The sequence below is a fragment of the Balaenoptera physalus genome (genome assembly GCF_965194825.1).
Source record: "Balaenoptera physalus genome assembly, chromosome: 2".
NCBI lineage: Eukaryota > Metazoa > Chordata > Mammalia > Artiodactyla > Balaenopteridae > Balaenoptera > Balaenoptera physalus.
This window is the reverse complement of record NC_138883.1, coordinates 91,629,187-91,646,397: the sequence shown is the minus strand read 5'-3', so window position 1 is coordinate 91,646,397 and position 17,211 is coordinate 91,629,187. Positions and strand designations below refer to the sequence as shown.

The 17,211-nt window shown below is 37.4% G+C and overlaps 1 protein-coding gene across 6 annotated transcripts in view; it reads right to left on the bottom strand.

Annotated features, from left to right (window-relative positions):
• The window catches only part of CEP152 (centrosomal protein 152), a 119,594-nt gene that overhangs the window by 15,849 nt on the left and 86,534 nt on the right, over positions 1-17,211 (bottom strand). For all 6 annotated transcript variants that reach the window (XM_082452984.1, XM_082452983.1, XM_082452986.1 and 3 more), the window contains 3 exons: positions 12,328-12,484; positions 11,979-12,082; positions 2,042-9,543 (listed from right to left, as the gene is read on the bottom strand). In XM_082452984.1, the coding sequence (XP_082309110.1) occupies positions 8,504-9,543; positions 11,979-12,082; positions 12,328-12,484 (1,301 nt within the window). In that variant the 3' untranslated portion in view covers positions 2,042-8,503. The remainder of the gene's footprint in view (positions 1-2,041; positions 9,544-11,978; positions 12,083-12,327; positions 12,485-17,211) is intronic.

The window sequence follows — 17,211 nt, the reverse complement described above, 5'->3', positions numbered from 1 at the left end:
AAAAGTTTGCTTTACACCACTTCATTTTACAAAAGACTTGGTTAGCACCTGTTTTCGTTTAACCGAAAGAAATCCAAAGAGGACTTTCACTTTTATGAAAATAGGTGAAAAGCAAAAAACAGCATTCAGCATTTGTTTTGCAGCAAGCCCTTACAGAGGCAGCAAACACCCCAAGTAGCGAGAATGACACTGCCAAGCTCCTTCCATACCAACTACACTCAGTACCTGAGCATCAAAACGCCATAGCTTTGAATGGTGTCTGTGAACATCTGTGCTTGATCTCAGTTTATCTTGTGTGCTCACTGGCAAGATGGTAAGGTAACTGCTTCCTCACTTCATGCCATTTGGCTTAAGAAAGGTTTCATAGAAACACTTTACTTTTGGTAGCGGGTGAAACCTACAGAGGGAAACCTAAGAGGGCCCAAGCTCTTCACATATCCCTGGGCTGACAGAGAGGATGAGTACCCTGGAAAGGCTCAGGGGAAAGTAAAAGTGGGAGGAGACTAGAACACTGCCTGAACTTTGAATACATGCTCCACACACCCACTGATAAATCATCCGAGGGTGAAAGACTTACTGACTCAAGGTTTTTGAGCACAATCTCTTACCAATCATTGGATGACCACTAAACTACATCGATGCAGAGGCATCCCCTAAAAAGCCACGCTTAAAAACTAAAAATTCAAATTAAAATAACTGAGCAGAAAAATCAGCAGACACATACTTCAGGGAAGAGATTTTCCAGATTAAGTCCAGGCAAATTACAAAGCTAACAAAACAGCAACAACAAGCAAATAGTAGCAACAACCCTCAAAGGAACAAATGTCAAATTCAGAGATGCTACAATATGTTACATAAAATCTCCATTTTACAGCAAATTTATGAAGTATATAAGAAGTAGGAAAGTGTGACCCTTACTCAAGACAAAAGCGGTCAAGAGAAACTATGTGTGTGCTCAGATGTTGAATTTAATAAACAAAGACTACAACTCACAGAAGGACAAATATTGCATGATTCTCCTTATATATCTAAAATAGTCAAACTCATAGAAACACGGAGTAGAATGGTGGTTTCTAGGGGGAGGAGGAAATGGGGAGTTGGGTCAAAAGGGTATACAATTTTAGCTATGCAAGATGAATTACTTCTAGAGATCTGCTGTACAATAGTGTGCCTATAGTTAACAGTACTGATTATGAACTTAAAAATGTTTTTTTAAAGAGTAAATCTCATGTTAAGTGTTCATACCAAAATAATAATAATAAAAGACTACAAAGCAGCTATTGTAAATTTGTTTTAAAAAATTAAAGGATACAATGATTAAAGAATTAAAGGGAATTATGACAATGACTCAATGACTCAAACAGGGAATCTCAAAAAAAAAATAGCAACTATAAAAAAGAATCATGAAAATTCTAGAATCAAAAAGTATAATAACTGAAATGAAAATTCCTGGATAGGTTCAACAGGAGAATTGATATGGCAGAAAAACCAACAAACTTGAAGACAGATAAATAAAAATTATCCAATTTGAAAACAAGATATTAAGATTGAAGAAAAATTTACAGAGCCTGAGAGACCTGTGGCACAACAGCAAGCGTATCAATATACATGAGATCCTCAGAAGGAGAGGAGAACAAAAAAAGGGCAGAAAAAAATAATGGAAGGAATAATGGCCAAAAAACCTTCTAAGTTTGCTAAAAATATTAATCTACAAATCCCAGAAGCTCAACAAACCTTGAGTAGGATAAACACAAACAAATGCACACCTAGACACAGCATGCTCAAATGGTTGAAAGCCAAAGGGAAAATCTTAAAAGCAGTAGGAGAAAAATAACTCACTGCAAATAGAAAAACAATACAATTCACAGCTAACTTCTCATCAAACACATGGTGGCCATAAGGCAGTGGAATGACATATTCAAAGGGCTGGGGGGAAAATGCCAACAGAGAATTCTAAATCCATCAAATATTATCCTTCAAAAATGAATTTAAAGTATAGTACAAAATAAAGACTGAGAGAATTTGTTGCTGGCATACTTACCTTACACAAAAATATTAAAGGAAGTCCTTCAGATGACAGGAAATGACAACAGACTTGGTAACTTGAATCCATGGGAAAAAAATGAAGAACAGCAGAAATGGTAAATATGTGGGTAAATATAAAGGAATATATATATTTTTTTCTTTTTTTCTCTTAAATTTTTTAGAAGACATTGTATAAAGCAATAATTATAATGGTATTGTTGTCACATATATATAATAATATATATAAATGTAATATATATGACAATTAATAGCACAAAGAAAGGGGAAGGAAATAAAGCTATACCAGAATAAAGTTGCTATATTCTACCAGAAGTCAGTCAATTTTAATCTGAAGTAGTCCGTAATAAGTTAAGATGCCTATTGTAATATCTAGAATAACCACTTAGAAAATAACTTAAAAAATAGTAAAAACTCAAGAGTAGTTAAAATGATACCCTAATAATTATTTGTTTAACACAAAAGAAGGCAGTAAATGAGCAACCCCGTAACAAAAAAGGCATAAGATATAGAAAAAGCAGACATATATCACAGGGGAGAAATAGAGACAGCAAAGAATAGAGAAAGCCAAAAGCAAAATGGCAGATGTAAGTCCAACCTTAATTTTATTAAATTTTATGGACTAAAACGCCAATCCAAAAGCAAATACTGTCTGACTGTGTAAAAAAAGCAAGATCCAACAATGCACTGTCTTTCAGAGACCAACTTCAAATCAAGACACAAATAGGTTAAAAGAGAAAGGACAGAAAAACATATACCATGCAAACAGTAATCATAAGACAGCTGGAGTGGCTGTAATAATATCTAACAAAGTGAATTTTAAGAAATATTACTAGATAAAAAGAGATTTTATAATGATAAAAGGCTAATACATAAGAAAAATGTAACAAATATAAAGGTATATACACCTAAAAACAGTCTCAAAATACGTGAAGCAAAAACTGATAGAATCAAGATGAGAAACAGACAAATTAACAATTTGTGCCAGTCTTAATTACTAACAGAACAAGTAGGCCAAAAATCAGCAAGGCTATAGCAGATTTGAACAATACTATCAACCAACTTGACCTAACTGACACTTTTTAACACTCCATCAAATGAGAGCAGAATATGCATTCTTTTCAGATGCATGTAAAACATTCTCCAGGATAGTTCATATGCTAGGCCAAAAAACAAGTCTCAAATGAAGTGACATATTTCTAAACAACCCATGGGTCAAAAAAGAAATCACAAGGGAAACTAGAAAATATTTTGAACTAAATGAAAACAAAAATACAATATATCAAAATTTATGAAGTATGGCTTAAACAGTACTTAGAGGGAAATTCAGCAGCTTAAATACCTATATTAGAAATGAAAGGTTTCACATCAATACTCTAAACTTCCACTTTAAGAATAGACAAAGGAGCGTGAATTAAACCTAAAGCGAGCAGAAGGAAGGAAATAAAGATTAGAGGGGAAAAATTAATGAAATAGGAAACAAAAACAACAGAGAAAAATCAAAGAAACCAAAAGTTCTTTGCGAAAAAAAAATCAACAAAATTGATAAAATTTAGCTAGGCTAACAGATGACACAGAATTCTAAAATCAGGGATGAAAGAGGGGACATTAATTACCAACCCTACAAAAATGAAAAGGATTATAAGAGAATACTATGACCAACTTTATATCAACAAATTGGATAACTGAGACAAAACGAACAAACTCCTTAAAACCCACAAACTACCAAGACTAAGGAAGAAAAAGAAAATCTAATAGCTCTATAACAAGAAAAATAAATAAATTACTATTAAAAATCTGCCCCTCCCTTCCTACACATAACACAAACACAAACACAAGCCAAAGCTAGATGGCTTTATCCAGTGAATTCTATCCAATATTTAAAGAAGAAATCATAGCAATCCTACACAACTTCTTTCATAAAATAGAGGCAGGGGAACTTTTCAACTCATTCTATAGGACCAGTATTACCTTTTTATCAAAGCAAGAGAGATATCACAAGAAAACTAGAGACCAATATCCCCTGTGAGCATGCACATGAAAATCCGTAACACAATGTTAGCAAAAACCCAGCAGCATATAAAAAAGATTAAAACCATGATGAAGTGGGATTTATGTGACAATGACATTTATGGGGCTCCTCCCTCCTCTCTGACATCACCCTTTACACAGATTTAAATTGTAATAGTTTGGTTTGCAGATGACATGATACTATACATAGAGAATCCTAAAGATGCTACCAGAAAACTACTAGAGCTAATCAATGAATTTGGTAAAGTAGAAGGATAGAAAATTAATGCACAGAAATCTCTTGCATACCTAAACACTAATGATGAAAACTCTGAAAGAGAAGTTAAGGAAACACTCCCATTTACCACTGCAACAAAAAGAATAAAATACCTAAGAATAAACCTACCTAAGGAGACAAAAGACCTGTATGCAGAAAACTATAAGACAATGATGAAAGAAATTAAAGATGATACGAATAGATTGAGAGATATACCATGTTCTTGGATTGGAAGAATCAACATTGTGAAAATAACTATACTACCCAAAGCAATCTACAGATTCAACGCAATCCCTATCAAACTACACATGGCATTTTTCACAGAACTAGAACAAAAAATTTCACAATTTGGATGGAAATTCAAACGACCCCGAATAGCCAAAGCACTCTTGAGAAAGAAAAACGGAGCTGGAGGAATCAGGCTCCCTGACTTCAGACTATATTACAAAACTACAGTCATCAAGACAGTATGGTATTGGCACAAAAACAGAAATATACATCAATGGAACAGGATAGAAAGCCCAGAGATAAGCCCACACACATATGGTCACCTTATATTTGATAAAGGAGGCGAGGATATACAATGGAGTAAAGACAGCCTCTTCAATAAGTGGTGCTGGGAAAACTGGACAGGCACCTGTAGAAGAATGAAATTAGAACACTACCTAATACCACACACAAAAATAAACTCAAAATGGATTAAAGACCTAAATGTAAGACCGGACACTATGAAACTCTTAGAGGAAAACATAGGAAGAACACTCTTTGACATAAATCACAGCAAGATCTTTTTTGATCCACCTCCTAGAGTAATGAAATAAAAACAAAAATAAACAAATGGGACTTAATGAAACTTCAAAGCTTCTGCACAGCAAAGGAAACCATAAACAAGATGAAAAGACAATACTCAGAATGGGAGAAAATATTTGCAAAGGAATCAACGGACAAAGGATTAATCTCCAAAATATATAAACAGCTCATGCAGCTCAGTATTGAAGAAACAAACAACCCAATCCAAAAAATGGGCAGAAGACCTAAATAGACATTTCCCCAAAGAAGACATACAGATGGCCAAGAAGCACATGAAAAGCTGCTCAACAGCACTAATTATTAGAGAAATGCAAATCAAAACTACAATGAGGTGTCACCTCACACCAGTCAGAATGGGCATCATCAGAAAATCTACAAACAACAAATGCAGGAGAGGGTGTGGAGAAAAGGGAACTCTCTTGCCCTGTTGGTGGGAATGTAAATTGATACAGCCACTATGGAGAACAGTATGGAGTTTCCTTAAAAAACTAAAAATAGAATTACCATATGATCCAGCAATCCCACTACTGGGCATATACCCAGAGAAAACCATAATTCAAAAAGACACATGCACCCCAATGTTCATTGCAGCACTATTTACAATAGCCAGGTTACGGAATCAACCTAAATGCCCATCAACAGACGAATGGATAAAGAAGATGTGGTACATATATACAATGGAATATTACTCAGCCATAAAAAGGAACGCAATTGGGTCATTTGTTGAGACGTGGATGGATCTAGAGACTGTCATACAGAGTGAAGTAAGTCAGAAAGAGAAAAACAAATACCGTACATTAACACATACATGTGGAATCTAGAAAAATGCTACAGATGAACTGGTTTGCAGGGCAGAAATTGAGACACAGATGTAGAGAACAAATGTATGGACACCAAGGGGGGAAAGTGGTGGGGGGGGGGGTGGTGGTGCGAAGAATTGGGCGATTGGGATTGACATATATACACTAACATGTATAAAATGGATAACTAATAAGAACCTACTGTATAAAAAAATAAATAGGGCTTCCTTGGTGGTACAGTGGTTGGGAGTCTGCCTGCCAGTGCAGGGGACGCGGGTTCGAGCCCTGGTCTGGGAAGATCCCACATGCTGCGGAGCAACTGGGCCTGTGAGCCACAATTACTTAGCCTGCGCGTCTGGAGCTTGTGCTCCGCAACAAGGGTGGCCGCGATAGTGAGAGGCCCACGCACCGCAATGGAGAGTGGCCCCCACTCACCGCAACTAGAGAAAGCCCTCGCACAGAAACAAAGACCCAACACAGCCATAAATAAATAAAAATAAATAAATTTTTTAAAAAATAATAAAATAAATAAATAAATAAAATTCAAAAATTAAAAAAAAGAAAAAAAGAATACCAGATAGTGATGAAGTACCACACAGCAGGGAGGTAACACGATCCGATTTTCATTTCAGAAAAAGCACTCAAAAGGTGGGTGGAGGTGGTGTGGAGGGTGATGCAATTAGAAGTGGAAGGACCATTCTGGCTGCTGTTAGAGTAACCCAAGTGAGGAGGTCTTCGTGAAAAAGTCATTATGACTATTATAGTAGTAGTAGTAGTAGTAGTAGTAGTAGTAGTAATTACATCATCCTTCTAAAACAGTGGTTTTTACCTCTATAAAGCCCAATACCTTCATTAATATTAAGTATTTTGTAAAACCCATTTTAAGACAAAACTTAATGATGATATAACCTACCTACACCTTCAGGAAAAAAGAAATTTGAAAGTAAACTTTGAGTAAGATCACATGTCTTTCAAAATGCCACTGCTCAGACACAGCTAGACTAGAAGATGAAATGAAGTAGTCAGCACCAGATCCCGAACTGACAGCTCTAAATGCTGACTGATATAAATGCGCTAAGTTAGCAACTTAAATTCCTCAACGACCTTTGCCACTGTAATGTGAGTTTCCCAAAAGAGTGAACCAGTCAAATTCCAAAGCAAGACAAAATGCAATCTTTTGTCCATTTTCCTAGCAGTTATATTCCTGAAAAAGTCAGTCTCTATTAAAACCATACAAAAGTATTTGGTGTTCACAAGCATAATGAAGTTCCAAGTTCTGATCACTATAATCAGATTTTTCATCTATGTGAACGACTGGTGTGGCATCTTGAAAGACTCCTAGGTTGGGAACCAACTTACTGAGATGCTTCACTGCCCCATGCATTGCAGGATGTCTGACCTCTCTGGACCTAGTCCATTTTCATTGTGAAGTCCAAAAATATTCCCCAACAAAGTCATAAAATACTGTATTAGATAATACCATTTTTGTCGACAATCATTAGTATAAAGTAGGCAGAATCTTAAAAAAAAAAAAAAAAAAGTAATGCTTCAGATGAAGGAAAGACTATGAAGCCATAAAAGAGACAAAGAAAGTCTCTGGGTGTCACAGGAGATTTGAAATAACGCAAATGCCAACTAAAAAAATTCAGACTAATATTTGAAATAATGAAGCCAGGACACAGCTATGTATCTTGTGGCAATCCTTGCAATACTTCTTTTCCACTAACTGAAAGCAAGGATCAAAATCTTGAGTAGAGGGCTTCCCTGGTGGCGCAGTGGTTGAGAATCTGCCTGCCAGTGCAGGGGACACGGGTTCGAACCCTTGTCTGGGAGGATCCCACATGCCGCGGAGCAACTGGGCCCTTGAGCCACAACTACTGAGCCTGCGCGTCTGCAGCCTGTGCTCCGCAACAAGAGAGGCCGCGATAGTGAGAGGCCCGCGCACCGCGATGAAGAGTGGCCCCCGCTTGCCTCAACTGGAGAGAGCCCTCGCACAGAGACGAGGACCCAACACAGCCAAAAATAATAAATAAATAAATTAATAAAAATCCTGAGTAGAGATTTCCAGGAAAACTACGTGTAGAGTAAATCTATAGCCTCATTCAACATGGCTAATTTCAAAAATTAAATCTGGCTGATCATACATACGAATCATCAAGGTTTATGAGTTTTTCTAGATGAATTTCAAATTATGTCAATATAACATTTCTACATTATGAATTAAAAAATAATTCATAACAATTCTACAGACCATATGCAAGTTTATTTAAATAATTTAACACTGCACAGAGAGCTAATTTATAAGTACAAAAATAGGTTGTTTAGCAACCAAATACAAGCGCCACACAGAAGCAGATTTCACATACACGATTAGGCCTTTAGAAGACTTAGGCAACCTTAACATCTCAAGTACTTTTATGAGAATACTTTACTCATATGATAGTCAGACATTATTAAAACATCTCAAGATATGCAGAATCCACAAATATTTTTCAGTATGAAGTCTTCCCTTCCAGTTTTCTTATCAATATATTAATGATTCTTCTTAAATACTGTATAACAGTTAGTCTAGATTGACAAATGGGCTATCAAAGCCACTATCTTGTTGGTTAGACAGAGGAGCAATTAATTTTCTTGAAGGTTGTGGACACACTGCAGATGGTACTGTACTGCTCAGTTTTTTGAAATCTGACTTTAATATATCAGCCTTATGATGAGGTGGGTTTCCAAGAGTCATGCTGATCTTCCCTGGTGGGGAATACGTGGTTTCTTCTGACAGGTTTGGAGTATGACCGCTCTGACATTTCATAGGTTGATGAATCATACTGTTTTTCTCTGAATCTAAAGGAAAACTTGCTGCTGAAAACTGTTTGAAATTTACAGATTTGTCGAGCATATCCAGAGTTTCTTGTGGCCTATCATGCAAAAATGACACTTCATGACTGTTGCAGGGTAGAGCGGCACTGTTGGAATGCCAGCCTACAGAGTCACTGAGGTCCCCTCCATCCTTTACTGGAGTTTCCTTAACACCCAAACTTTGACTTTTCTCAGATGCAGCATTTTCACTTGCCATTAGTGGATTACCCTTGTATACTTTTAAACCAAGTCTTTCATTAGGACTTCGAAAAGTTATATGCGTGGACTCGGATTCAGAAAGACTAGGGGTATATCTAGGTGAGGGTTTATTTCCGAAGGATCTGAGAAAAGGGTGTGCAGTTGAGTGCTGGAGTGATTCAGAGCCAGTATCACCGAGGACGTCTATCTTCTTCTGCAAACCAAAGCCTCTTTCACCTTTGCAAGGAACAAACTCAGGAGAAACATTCCTTGGCAAAATTTCTAGGTGTTTGTGACTGTTATCCCCGAACTGAAAGTCTGGATGTGACTCTTTGGAACCCTCATGCTTTCTGCCCCCGTGCTCTGCATCCTCTAATCGTCTTTGTAAGTTACAGGCAGCCCTCCTCTTAGGAACTTGGTCACACATACTTCTGGGGATAGTTTTTATACCGTTTGATTTGCTTTCACTCTGACATGATATATTCTGATTCACATCATTTCTTTTTGATTTTTCAACTCCAGTCAACATCTCTGAAGTCAGAGGCAATACTATTGTATACAAGGGAACAAAAATTAAGGGAAAACAAAATTAGGAGAAAATTAACACTGAAAGAGGAGAAAGAAATTTATGTTTTTATATATTTCCAAGGGATGCATATATATTTTAATCATTCTCAAAGAAAATACATCAATGCTGGACAGTTAAAAATATTCTTTTACATATATCTATTAGATAAAGCTGAATAATTTTGTTAATGAAATCTAATATGTTATTATTGCTATCCACCTGATGTATTATTTTCTGTAATAGTTGGTACAGCATTTCAAGAGCCAACTGCAACATTTCCAGTCTTGCTCTGATGTCAAATATGGAGTTTCTGATGGAGAAAGTTTGCTGGAAGAACCCACCCGACCCAAGACAGACAGACAGACAGACAGACACACACACACACATCTCTCACACACTTCCTCTCTTTTTCTCAAAGCTAAAATAGTTTCTGATTTAATTAGCTAAGACACTAAATCTGATCAGAAGCAGAACAGCCACACAGCATAGAATCAGAGGCATCATATCTCAAAGTAGGGTACCTTGGTCCCTAAAGTCTCTGAAAAGGGTTTGTTTCTGCTGGGGACATTGTTCATTATTTGCAGTTGCCCCAAATCTAGAAAACTCTTTTCTTGTTATATGCCACTGCCCTTTTATAGCCAAGGTTCACATCGCCATTCCAAAATTTACACAAATAATCCTTGTGCTTTTATTTGAAGAACGTTTACCAACATCAAACTTGGGAATTCCTGAACAGTCTTTGCTTCAGGCTTTCCAGAAGTGCAAAAACCCCATTTCCTCACAGATATGTTCAAATTCCCCCAGTGTGACTGGGAATTTACTAATTTTTTTCACGTTTTTCCATCAGCTTTTGATTCATATATTCTAAAGTTATCTTATTATGAACAGAAAGAATTCATTTATAGCTTCTTGGGAGGTTGCTCCTTTATCATTATGAACTATCACTTTGGTCAGTTTAATGCTAACTCTAATTTACCTAATATTGTATTTAACTCTATAATTTATCTAATATCAACAATGCATTGCTTGATATATCACTTTCCAGCTCCTTTATTTTGAATTTTTGACAATGTTCTTATCTGGAATAACATATGTCTAGAATATTTAAAACTGTTTGAAAATTGTGGTCTTTTAATAAGTGAGTTTAACCAGTTCACATTTAGTGTGATTGCTGATGATTCAACCTACTATTATTTTCTATTTACCCATGCTTTCTACATGTATTTTTCCTCTTTCTAGATCATTAGATTGAAACGTTTTCTTCCAAGATTTTCCCCTACTACTTTGAAAATTATATATTCTATTTCTTTATTAGTTAGCCTTAAATTTTTATACACATACTTAAACTTGTATTTTTCTAGCAATCTCTAGAGTTATCAGTATCTACATCTTCTCCTTGAAAATAGTATATATCTTAGCATATTGTTAGTTTCCTCTTTAATATCCTCCTACATCTTTCTGAGAATACTGTATTTTTGTAACATTCTCAGGTCCTGTTGTTTGTTCTATTAATTCTATCTCTTTAGGTATAAGTTCTGTTGGGAATTTTTTTTTTTTTTTTTGCTTTGTCTTATTTTGAGTTTGGTATCTTTCTTCATGGTGCTGGCTTTCTATAAATATGTGGTAATTCTTGGTTGAATGCTTATCTTTAAGATGTCCTGAGTACAGTATCTGCTGCTTGTTTAAAGGAGCTGGAAGTGGAGTGGGAAGGAATGAGCAGCAGGGTAGAAAGACCTGATAGCTGGTACTCTGGGCATTTGGGCTCTCCGTTCCTCCTCGGTGTAGCTAGCCACCTGGAGCACTGCCCAGTTCCCAGACTCTGTTCCTGTTGCTCTTACCTAGCCCAGTCTGAGGTTCAGGAAGAAAGATAAGGAGAAATAAAGAGGGCAATCCCACCTGGTTTCAGCTGCTCTGGAACACCAACTAATTACCCCATTGGTATCCCCTAGGCTTACTACTTCTCCTGGAACATACCACCTTCACACGCAGAACAGTTTCAATATTGCTCCCACTTGTAACTATCATCTTCTGGGAGTTTTGAACTGAGGTTTCCATCTTCAGTTTATAGTGTTTGCCTTCTTTCAGGGATTTCTCACAGCCTCCGATTTATCAGTTGTAACTTTTAAAAGCTCAATTATAATTTCTTCTTTTTCTCCTTCTATACTGTTGTTTAAAATTTTTTCTATCATTTCTAGGGATGGAAGCAGCAAGAGGAAGCTAGTGGGTAAGCTCAGTCTGCCTACTTGAACTGGAAACTCTACACTGTTTTTTTTGTAGGTTTCCAGTTTAAGTAAAACATGCACACAATTTGATAACTCAGCTCTCACTCCTTACATTCTCTACTCTCATACTAGAAATATTAAATATCTAAAAAAGAGGGAGAGAAAAATCCTTCAAGTAACTCATTTTGACATACCTGACTGTGTAGTTTTGCTCTGGGATCTATTAGAAATAGGTGTTTCCAGCAATTTTGCCATCATAACAAGTTTGCTAGCAGCATTCATAATCTTTTTCTCAGCCCTGTGGGGAATTCCAGAATATGAAATTAATACAGTTTAAAGGAAAAAATAAGTTTCCTTAGCCCCAGGATTTCTGTTTTCCTATATGCTCTGCCACCACTTAGGGCAGCAGAGACGTTAAGCCTCTCTTAATCCCTAATGGCTCATCATGTAGACACAGTTAATTCTGTGGCTAAGGAAAATGCTTAGAAAATGACAACATGCTGTCCTGGTACTCTCAGGACACACTGTTTAGACAGAACTTACCCTTCCTCTTTTCCATCATCCTGCAAAATCTGTTGGAGGCAAATCAAATAGTATTTGCGCATCTTTCGGGAGGTTTCTTGACGTTCTCGCAATACCTCTGCTTTTACCATTTCCGCAGCTCTTTCCTTACTCTCCTGAATATAACGAAGCATATCACCTGGGGGCGGGGGGAATCCCCACAAAATGCACGTTTATTAGCAGTTTTTCCAAAACAGGAGAGGCAGACTTCAGACCAATTTTCTGGGAGACGAAGTGACTGGATGCATAGTTTAAACATTATAGTTTTCCACAATCATTAAAATGGAATATTTCCGGTCACCATTGTGGTAGACTCAAAGCAGGAGTAATCCGAAAGTCCTTTTACAATGATGACAGACACATATGGTAAGGAAACATGGCATATCCCCTAGGGAAACTGTCATATTTTGAAACACTGAAGCAAGCAGTTATCATTAATATGAGGCACAGAAATTTATGCATTTCAATTACATCTTATGTCTAGTTAAGATAAGAGAAAAAAGCAATATACAGAAAGGGTAAGGCAGAAAGGAAGAGAGAAGCAGACAAAGAAAGAGAGAAAGGAGGTAATATGAGCTGGATTCATATTCTTCTGTTTACTTGTGCTCTGAAAATCCATGTTTCATTATTTATTCAATTCTTTTGGCAGCACTTATGAGTATCCAACTAAATATAATACTACAATCCATGAGAGATATGTACAAAATGCTATTGCAGGGAGAGGGATGAGACTTATGATGTCTCCTGAAATTTACATTTAAAAATAGTTCACAGCTTTCAAGTCTTCCTTTTATGTTTAACTCAGTGTGCTTTGACTGGAACTACCACTATTTAAGGTTAACATTTTGTCCTAAATCCAGGACTACATCCTACCTCTAGAATATCATCATCCCTATTATATTAAGGATTCCAACTCATAAAGGAAAATCTCCCTCAATATCAGTAAGCTCTTCCTGAAAATGACACATTCTATGCAAAAATGCTAAGTGGAAGACTATTTTTCATTACTTCAAGTGGGAAAAATTTTGATGGAGTACATGTCAAAACAAGACATCCGGGGCTTCCCTGGTGGCGCAGTGGGTAAGAATCCGCCTGCCAATGCAGGGGACACGGGTTTGAGCCCTGGTCCGGGAAGATCCCACATGCCACGGAGCAACTAAGCCTGTGTGCCACAACTACTAAGCCTGCGCTCTAGAGCCTGCAAGCCACAGCTACTGAGCCCACGTGCCACAGCTACTGAAGCCTGCGCGTCTAGAGCCCGTGCTCCGCAACAGAGAAGCCACCGCAATGAGAAGCCCACACACCGCAATGAGGAGTGGCCCCCGCTCGCCGCAACTAGAGAAAGCCCACGTGCAGCATCGAAGACCCAATGCAGCCATAAATAAATAAATTAATTAAAAAAAAAATCCAACCAATTTCTAAAATGTAAAACAATACACATAAATACGCAACAAGTTATCATGTTAGGATGAAAAAGAAAAGCTTAAAATTTTACTTTCCAATCACTATAATTGTTAACAAAAAGTAAATTTCTTTCTAGTAATAGGGACTCTGTTAGCACCAGCAACAGCTAAGAAGCACATTCTCTATACTGATACTGAGTGGGCTTTTCAAAACATCTCCACCATGATTCTGATGATCTACCAATTATATTTGGAACTTGAGACCTTTCCCACTCATTCTGTTTAAAATGAATGCAATTTTAGGAGGTAAATATACATTTCTTGTACACAAACACTGGTATTGTTCTGGGACATACATACCGACTATGCAATATTGCAATTAAAAACCAGGAGGTATTCTACTGGGAAAATATAAACCACAGAAATGTTCTGCAGGATATGCGGCACCACCTAGTACTAGAGGACTTGATAAACAAATTTACATCTATGACATAATCCATTATGAAAAAAATGAGAGACAACAGAACAATTCCTAATTACATCCATTTTTCATGGTCCTTAAAAGTTTATGGAAGAAAGTAGTAATTGCTCATTTAAACTCATATGACATTTTCTTTGGTAGTGGTTATTTAAGTTGTAAGATTATGAAATTTTTAGTTTAATATTAGTGTCCAAGAAGAAAAATTTTGGAAGCAGTTCAAGATGGCGGTACAGGAAATCCTGAACTCACATCCTCCCATGGACACACCAAATCTACAACTACATATGGAACAACTGTCTCTGAAAAAGACCTGAGAACTAGCCCAAGAGCCACCCCACACAAAGGATAAAGGGGACACATCAAGGTGAGTAGGAGATGTAGAGACACAATCTTGCCAAAACCTTCACCCTTGGCATGACATCCTACAATCAGGAGGAATATCACAAAAACAAAGCTTCTCCCTGAGGAGCAAGGGGTTTAAGCCCCACATCAGGTGCCCCAACCCTTAGGACCTGCACCAGAGAGATGAGCCCCCAAAACACCTGGCTCTGAAAACTAATGGGGCTTATGTCCAGGAGACACAAAGTGCTGTAGGAACCTGAGATTCCACTCCTATAGGACTCACGCACAGACTCACGCAACTCAGGAACCCAGTGCAAAAACAGCATCATGAAAAATGCCTAGACCTTATGTTAAGGAGATGTACTTGCTGACCTTAAAGCATCTGCCAGAAGGGCAGAATCTGTTAGAACTCTCCCAGGGAACAGAGGTGCTGGCGGGAGTCATTTTTGTACTCTTCTACCTTACTAGTACTGGCCCTTGCAGGCGCCATTTTTACACTCTCCCTCTACCTTGCTAGAGCCGTTTGCCCCACCCCTGGACTCCACGGTGGCCCCACCATGCCAAACCCAGCCTGGTGTTCCACTGCAGCCCCACCACACCAAACCCAGCAGGTGTGCACAGTCCACACAGGGGACACCCCTTGAACACCTGGCTCTGGTGGCTAGAGGGCTTGCATTTCTGGCCCCACAGGACTGAAACAACTGAAGAGATAATTCTTGGCAAGCTACAACCCCCAGGACACTGCACAGACAGCAGCCTGAAACACACCCCAGTCTTCCTGTGACCACTCCTTCAAGACTGGGAGAGGTAGCTGTTTTGCCTAATACATAGAAATAAACACATAGAGAGTCAAGCAAAATGAAGAAACAGAGAAATATGTTCCAAATGAAAGAACCAGACAAAACCCCAGAAAAAAACCTTAATGAAAGGGAGGTAAGTAACTTACCTGATAAAGAGTTCAAAGTAATGGTCATAAAGACGCTCACCAGTAAGAATGAATGAACACAGAGAGAACTTCAACAGAAAAATAGGAAATACAAGAAAAGTTAAAGAGACTCACTTCAGATGTAAGGACATATACAGGCTAAAAGGGAAGGGATGGAAAAATGCTTCATGCAAATGGAAACCAAAAGAAAGCTGGAGTAGCTTAGCAAATTCCTAAAATTTGTGTGGAACCACAAAAGATCCCAAATAGCCAAAACAATCTTGAGAAAGAACAACAAGCTGGAGGCATCATGCTTCCTGGTTTCAAACTACAGTACAAAGCTATAGTAATTAAAGCAGTTTGGTATTGACATCACAGGACAAACAGATCAATGAAACAATATACAGAGGCCAGAAATAAACCCACTCACACATGGTCAATTAATTTACAACCAAGGAGGCAAGAATATACAATGGGGAAAGGACAATCTCTTCAAAAAATTGTGATGGGAAAACTGGGCAGCCACATGCAAAAGAATCAGACTGGACTACTTTCTTTATACCATAAACAAATCAACTCAAAATGGATTAAGGACTTGATTGTAAGACCAGAAACTATAAAACTCCTAGAAGAAAACACTGGCAGTAAGCTCACTGACATTGGTCTTAGTGATATTTTTTTGGATCAAACTCCAAAAAGCAGTGGCAATATATGCAAAAATAAACAAGTGGGACTACATCAAACTGACATGCTCTGCAGAGCAAAGGAAACCATCAACAAAATAAAAAGGCAACCTACTGAATGGGAGAAGATATTTGCAAATTATATATCCAATAGGATTAATTTCCAAAATATACAAAGAACTCATACAACTCAATAACAACAAAAAACAATCAATCTGATTAAAAATGGGCAGAAGATCTGAATAGACAGGTTTCCAAAGGAAACATAGATATGGACAACAAGTATATGAAAAGATGCTCAACATCACTAATCATCAAGGAAATGCAAATCAAAATCACAATGAGATATCACCTCATACCTGTTAGAATGGCTATCATCAAAAAGACCAAGAAGAGTTAGTGAGCATGTGGAGAAAAGGGAAACCCTATGCATTGTTGATGGGAATGCAAATTGGTACAGCCACTATGGAAAAACAATATGGAGATTCCTCAAAAAAAGAAAAACAGTACTACTATATGATCCAGCAATTTCACTTCTGGATATTTACCAAAAGAAAATGAAAACATTAATTGAAAAGATACACGTGTGCCTATGTTCACTGCAGCATCATTTACAACAGCCAAGACAGCCAAACGACGTAAGTGTCCATCAACAGATGAATGGATAAAGAAGATGTGGTACATACATACAATGATACTACTTGGCCATAAAAAAGAATGCAATCTTGCCATTTGTGACAACCTGGTTGGATCTTGAGGGCATTATGCTTAGTGAACTGTCAGACAGAGAAAGACAAATACTGTATGATTTCACTTATATGTGGAATCTAAAAAAACAAAGCAAATAGAGAACAGACCGGTGGTTGCCAGAGGGGAGAGGGTTTGGAGGGTGGGCAAAATGGGAGAAGAGGGTCAGTAGGTACAAATTTCCAATCATAAATAAGTCATGGGGATGTAATGTACAGCATGGTGACTATAGTGAATAATATTGTACAGTAGTCCCCCCTTTTCCGCAGGGGATACATTCCAAGA